Consider the following 7,329-nt stretch of genomic DNA (forward strand, 5'->3'; position numbering starts at 1 on the left):
TCATAGCCCAAGTGCCAGGTGCCAAGACACCCAACCAGCCCTCAGTCCATGCTCACAGTGTGCTGGGCAGGCCCAGGACAGCACCCAGCTGCTTTTCCCCTTGGGTCAGTGCCCTTCCAGGGGCCTGCTTTGGGTCCATGACCACCCAAAGGAGCAGCCAGGCCCTCTCCATAACCACGGAGCTGTACTAGGGACAGGGCAAGCCATTCCGTCCTGGTGCCTGGGCCCATATCTAGCAGATGCTCACATCCTGTGGATCTGGTCTCAGGTGAGCCACCACCCACCCTCGGCTGCGCACTACGTGTTCTCCAAACACGGCTGGAGCCTCTGGCAGGAGATCACCATCGCCAGCAAGTTCCGAGGGAAATACCTCTCTATCATGCCGCTAGGTGAGCTGGGGCTCTGTGCCTTCCTGAGATAGAAAGACCTTCTGCATAAGAGGGAGGATTCTACCACCCAGAGCTGGCTTGGGGAGACCTCCCTGCAGGTGTGCTCCCTTTCCCCCAGAGAGGTTTCCAGGTCTGTGCCCTGCCCCACCCTCCCTAGCCCACAGTCAGAACAAATATTCCTTCTGGTTCTCAAGACACCGGGCCTATGGGCAGGCTGGCCAGAGCCCCACATGGGGGCCATGACCCCTGACCTCTCCTGGCCCCCAGGTGCCATCCACTTAGAGTTCCAGGCCAGCGGGAATCACTACGTGTGGAGGAAGAGCACATCAACTGTGCACAACATCATCGTGGGCAAGCTCTGGATTGACCAGGTCAGGAGTGCCCTCAGGGATGGGGTGTATGGCCCAGGGACTGGCCCCGACCACTGCCCTCTCTCACCAGTCAGGGGACATCGAGATTGTGAACCATAAGACCAATGACCGGTGCCAGCTGAAGTTCCTGCCCTACAGCTACTTCTCCAAAGAGGCAGCCCGAAAGGTAAGCAGAGCCACCTCTCAGAACCTCAGGGGGTCCAGAGCGGGGCGTGCACCCACGCTGGGCCTGCCGATGTCCACAGGTGACAGGAGTGGTGAGTGACAGCCAGGGCAAGGCCCACTATGTGCTGTCCGGCTCATGGGATGAACAGATGGAGTGCTCCAAGATTGTGCACAGCAGCCCTAGCAGCCCCAGCTCCGATGGGAAGCAGAAGACGGTGTACCAGACCCTGCCAGCCAAGCTGCTGTGGAAGAAATACCCATTGCCGTGAGTTGGGCTGGAGGGGCCCCGCCACAGGCCATAGGACGGGGCAAGGGAGAGGGAGAGGGGAGGAGGCCAGTGAGCAGTAGACAGGCAAAGGCCCACCTCTCAGCCAGACAAACACGAGGGGAGGCGGGGAGGGCTCAGTCCACACATGGGCAGAGGACAGTGTTATATGGCCAACATCCCAGCATGGAAGCCAGATGCCCAACAATAAATAAATGTGAAATTATTAGGTGGTAGCAAATACTACATAGAGACCTTAAACAAAGTGACAGGACAGGGTCCTACCCTTCACGGCAACAAGAAATAAACACAACCAAACTTGAAAAAAACTGGAAAAGTTTTTCTCAAGTATATTTGGAATGTATACAAAAATCAATCACATACTAAACCCTCAAGAAAGTCTTAGATTGGCTGGGTACAGTGACTCACACCTGTAATCCCAGCACTTTGGGAAACCGAGGCAGGAGGGTTGTGTGAGGCCAGGAGTTCGAGACCAACTTGGGCAACAGAGCAAGACCCTATCAAAAAAAAATTATATATATGTGTGTGTATGTGTATATATATGTATGTATGTGTGTATATATATAAATGTATACACATTTTAAGATGTTATCTATGTATTACTTTCAGTTTCCTATAATCAGAAGTGTCTGGACACTGATGGTAACTACTTTGAGCACCTCTTGTAATTGCAGAAGTTAAACGTGACTTATTATTTTGTATTATCGGTATATATTATTATAATTTTAATACAGTTTTTTCCTTTCATAAAATGTGTATACATGTTTTGGGCACTATATATGTATATCAGACTCAGATTTACAGAGTGTAGCATACAGACCACAATCTATGATAAAACCATTAAGTTAGAAGTTACAAACAAAATGGCAAAAAAAAAACAAAAACCCTATATCTGTCTGGAAAAATTTTAAATTGTTAAATAACACATGGACAAAATAAATTAGAATTGAAATGTTTAAATATATAGTACTGAATGATATAAAAGATATAAAAATAGGCTGGATGCTACAAAGGCAATGATTCAAAGGAAATATATTGCCTTAAATAGTTTTTAAAATGTTGATCCTTTTTCTTTTCTGAGTTTCCATTCTAAAAAATTAGAGAAAATTAAACATACAAAATCAAAGAAAAAAGAAAATAACAAGCCGGGCTTGGTGGCTCAGTCTGTAATACCATACTTTGGGAGGCTGAGGTGAGTGGATTGCCTGAGCCCGCGGGTTCAAGACCCACCTGGGCAACTTGGCGAGACCTCATCTCTACAATAAATCAAAAATTAGCCGGGTGTGGTAGCACGCGCCTGTAGTTCCAGCTACTTGGAAGGCTGAGGTGGAAGGATCGCCGGAGCCCAGTAGGTCGAGGCTGTGGTGGCCAGGTGCGGCCATTGCACTCCAGTCTGGGCAACAGAGTGAGACTCCAACTCAAAAAAAAAAAAAAAGAAATTTACAGCAAGTGTGAACAATTAAAGTAACAATGGTTTCAATTAGGAACAATTTAGCACTGGTTCTCAAAATATTGAATCCTGGCAGATAAAGAAAATTCAGAAGATGTTTAAATGATTTCAAAATAAATTTGGTCCTTTTTTTCTTTAAAAATTAGACTTCTACTTCTTTATGGATTCTGGATGAGAAGAGTATTAGTGTGAAAAATTTTAATTATTAGAATGTATTCTTTTGTGTTGTGCAGTATATAAACTTTATAAAAGAAAGTTTTGGACAGGGGGACACCCCTTATCAACAAGGGTACCTGAACAATGCATATTTGTATACCTAACCCTTAAGTGTACCCGACAATTTTAAAATAAAAAATATGGTTAAAAAAAAGAAAGAAAGAAAAGAAAATATACCTTGAGAATAAGAGACCAGGCACAATGTCTCATGCCTATAATCCCAGCACTTTGGGAGGCTGAGGCAGGAGGATCACTTGAGGCCAAGTGGGCAACACAGTGATACCCTGTCTCTACACCAAATAAAATAAAAGCATAAATCAATAAAAAAAGAAAAGGACAAAGAAATTTGATAAAGCCAAAGTTGATTATTTGAGGGGGAAAAAAACTGATCAAATAGAAAACTACTGGCAAAGTTGATCAAGATAGATAGAAATAACTATTATTAATGCAAAAGTTCTCTGAGGAAAAAACACTGACAAAATAGAAAACAACTGGCAAAGCTGATCAAAATAGAAATAAATATTATCAATGAAAAAGGTTTAATATCAGCCTGAGCAACATAGCAAGACCCTATCGCTACAAAAAAAAAGTAAGAAATAAATTGCTGGGCATGGTTGCACACACCTGTAGTCCCAGCTACTCAGGAGGCTGAGGTCGAAGTAATTGCTTTAGCCCAGGAGTTCAAGGCTGGAGTGAGCTATGAACACACCATGACGCTGCACTTCAGCCTGGGCAACAGAGCAAGATCCTGTCTAAAAAACAAAAAAAGGCTTAACATGATACAGAAAGTATAAAGACATAATCAAAACAGCTGGGAAGGACAAATTCTTAGAAAAAATGGAACTTAAAAGAATTAACTCTGGAAGAAATCAAAAGCATGAATAATGCTATAATAATTAAAGAAATTGAAGGAACAGTTTAAAAATTATCACAAAGAAAACTCAAAGCCCAGATAATTTTACAAGTGAATTCTACCAAATTTTCAAGAAATATATTATTCCAAGTTTATATAAAGTCTTCCAGACTATAGAAAAAGAGGAAATATTCTCTTCTCCCATACTGTGAGACCAGGATAACCCTCATACCAAAACCAGGCTAAGATAATAATGGGAAAATAAAAGTTCTACTCTGTTTCAATGATAAATATACAGTTAAATATCCGGAACAAGACAACAAAGTCCAACCCAACAGTACATAAAAAAGATAACACCAGGACAGGTGTGGTGGCTCCCACCTGTAATCCCAGTACTTTGGGAGTCTAAGGCAGGAGGATCATTTGAGGCCAGGAATTCAAGACGACCTGTCTCGAAACTGTGTCTACCAAAAAAAATTTTTTTAATTAGCCAGACGTGATGAAGGTCTATAGTCCTAGCCATTTGGGAGGCTATGGTAGGAGGATCACTTAAGTCAGCCCAAGAGTTTGTGGCTATAGTGAACTATAATTATGCCACTGCACTCCAGCCTGGGCAACAGTCAGACTCTGTCTCTAAACAAACAAACAAACAAAAAATTGTAATACTGTAATCATGTTGTTGAATCCATCCCGGATATACAAGAATAATATTAGAAAACCCATAAAGTAATTAATCATATTAACTGATTTCAGCTGATTCAGGAAAAGCATTTTAGGTGCCCAGGTATAAGATTAATATGCAAAAGTCAGTTGCATTTCTAGATACTAATGGCACACAAAGAGAAAAATGCAATTTAAGATATGACACCAATTATCAAAGAACATCAAGGACCTTGTAAATCATATAATAATCCAAGACCTCCATGTCAAAGAAGAGCTAAATGAGAAAGATACACTGTTCATGGATGGAAAATATTGTAAAGATGTCATGATCTAAAAAGTCAGTAAATCAAACAAAACCCCAATAGAGATTTTCATGGAACTTGAAATTAGAATTTTAAATTTATATTGAAAAATACAGAGCTAGGACATTTCTGAAGAAGACCAAAGAAAAAGGGACTTGCCATACTAGATAACATGACTTACTTTGAAACAGTAGTGTTATGGAATAATGAGCCTAGAAATAAACCCTGGATGTATGTATCTCTGATATATGACAAACAGTGGCATGTCAGATCATGTGGAAAGAGAAACTCTTCACTAAATGGATCTGCCGGAAAATGGTTATCCCTGTGGAAAAAGATGAACTGAATATCTCCCTTACATTATAACAAAAATCAACTCCAGATAAAGACCTTACAGTAAAGTTTTAACTATGACTTATTAATAAATAAGTTAATAACTCAGTAAAAAATATAGGTGAATATCTTTTAGACTTTGAAATATTGTTAAGCAAGGCACAAAAAAGCACTGATGCATTGAATATATTAAATACCCAAATATATTGAATAAGTAACTGTGGTATAATCACATGAGGGACAATTATACAGTAGTTAAAACAAATGAACCCTACCAACATGAAACAATACAGATAAATCTTAACAACAGAACATTAAGTTAAAAAAAAACCAAGTCCCAGAAGGTTACATACATCATGATATTCTTTTTAAACAGTTAAAAATGATATGTAAAATATATGTATATGAATGTATACACAGAGAGACTTAAGAATACTTAAAGATGCAATAAAGGGCCATTGTTTTGTTAAGCACTTGCCGGGCCATGTGTTCTTTGAGCTATGGCCACCATGTTTTCTTAGCTTTGGCCCCCCTTCCCTTCCCTGGGGAGGTGAATGTCTTCTCCCCCCCCCACCACCATTCACCATTGCTTTGCTAAGCTGTTGGTCTGGCCACAAGTCTCCTTGAGCTATGGCCACCATGTTTCCTAGCTTTGTCCCCCTTCCCTACCTGGGAGAGGTGAATCGTCTCTCTCTAATTTACTTTCTAAATAAACTGTATTACAAAAAAAAAAAAAGGCTGGGCGCGGTGGCTGGGCGCGGAGGCAAGAGGATTGCCTCAGCCTAGGGGTTCGAAACCAGCCTGGGCAACTTGGTGAGACCTCATCTCTACAATAAATCACAAAAACTAGCTGGGTGTGGTGGCGCATGCCTGTTAGTTCCAGCTACCTGGAAGGCTGAGGAGGAAGGATCGCCTAAGCCCAGCAGGCCGAGGCTGCAGTGGCCGTGAGCATGCCACTGCACTCCAGCCTGGGCAACAGAGTGAGACTCCAACTCAAAAAACAAAAAAAAAAGCAATGAAAAATAAGTCCATGGAAATACTAACCAAACAAAAGCTGCTATGGTAATATTCATATCACGAAGCAGACTTAATTTTTTTTAATTTATTTTATATACTTTTTATTTTGTAGAGGCAGGGTCTTGCTATGTTGCCCAGACTGGTCTTGCACTCCTAGTAAGAGATCCTCTTGCCTCAACCTCCCAGAGTGCTGCTGGGATTACAGGCATGAACCACCATGCCAAGTCACAAAACAACTTTAAAACAAAAAGTAATGCTAGAGATGAAGAACCATCCTTCATAATGGTTCTTCATAATGATGAAGATTTCATTCACCAGAAAAGTTAGTTTCAAATTTGAATGTTCCTTATACCTAATAACATAGCTTCAAAATATATACAGCAAAGGTTGATAGAAATAATAGGAAAGCCAAGCGCAGTGGTTGACGCCTGTAATCCCAACACTTGGGGAGGCAGAGGCAAGAGGATTGCCTGAGACTATGGGTTCAAGACCAGCCTGGGCAACATGGCAAGTCCTCTGTCTCTACAACAAAACTAAAAATGAGCTGGGCGTGGTGGGGCATGCCTGTAGTTTCAGCTACTTGTAAGGCTGAGGCAGAAGGATTGCTTGAGCCCAGCAGATCGAGGCCACAGTGGCCGTGAGCGGGCCACTGCACTCCAGCCTGAGCGACAGAGTGAGACTCCGACATACATACATTTAAAAAAAAAAAAAGAAATATTAGGAGAAATGGGAGAGGTTTGATTTACAACCAAAGTGGGAGAAGTTTGAACAGAACCTACTGGACAGTGACAGAACACTGCAGGCGACAATTGTAGCAAGCACTTGTCTCCGATCACACGTGGAGCATTTGCAAAAACTGCCCATACACTGGGCCCTAAAGCAGATTTCAAAAGACTAAAATTAAACCAAGAATATTGTCTGACTCCAGGGCAATTACGCTAGAAAAAAAGACTAGAAAAATCCCCATATGTTTGTAAATTTATGAAATACGCTCGCAACTAATCCATAGGTCAAAGAAGAAATAGTGGAAATCAAAGCTGGTATAATCAGCTTTGAATAATAGTGAAAATGACCCAGACCCCAAGTGGCGGGACTCCGCTAAAGCAGAGCAGTACTCAGGGTGAAACGCGTAGCCTTAAAATACACAGCATAGCCGAGAAAAGCTGGGAACTAACAAGCCAGGCCAGAGAAGCCTCACGTGGCCACAGTAGCGGGAGTGAGCACAGGGCCGCCGCCTCCGGGCGCCCCGGGGCCACAGGCAGCCCTGGGCAGAGCGGGAGGGCG

General features: G+C 42.2%; 1 protein-coding gene across 1 annotated transcript in view; it reads left to right on the forward strand.

Moving 5' to 3' along the window:
• Positions 1–1,194, forward strand: part of OSBP2 (oxysterol binding protein 2) — a gene marked incomplete at its 5' end in the record, with an annotated part of 155,156 nt that extends 153,962 nt beyond the window's left edge. Inside the window, 4 exons of the mRNA XM_021711414.1 lie at positions 269–389; positions 657–760; positions 831–926; positions 1,006–1,194. Coding sequence (XP_021567089.1) covers positions 269–389; positions 657–760; positions 831–926; positions 1,006–1,194 — 510 coding nt within the window. The remainder of the gene's footprint in view (positions 1–268; positions 390–656; positions 761–830; positions 927–1,005) is intronic.
• Between the last annotated feature and the right edge of the window lie 6,135 nt (positions 1,195–7,329).

This window comes from Carlito syrichta, unplaced genomic scaffold (genome assembly GCF_000164805.1).
Source record: "Carlito syrichta isolate Samal-C Ts95f unplaced genomic scaffold, Tarsius_syrichta-2.0.1 Scaffold302276, whole genome shotgun sequence".
In the NCBI taxonomy this organism is placed as follows: domain Eukaryota; kingdom Metazoa; phylum Chordata; class Mammalia; order Primates; family Tarsiidae; genus Carlito; species Carlito syrichta.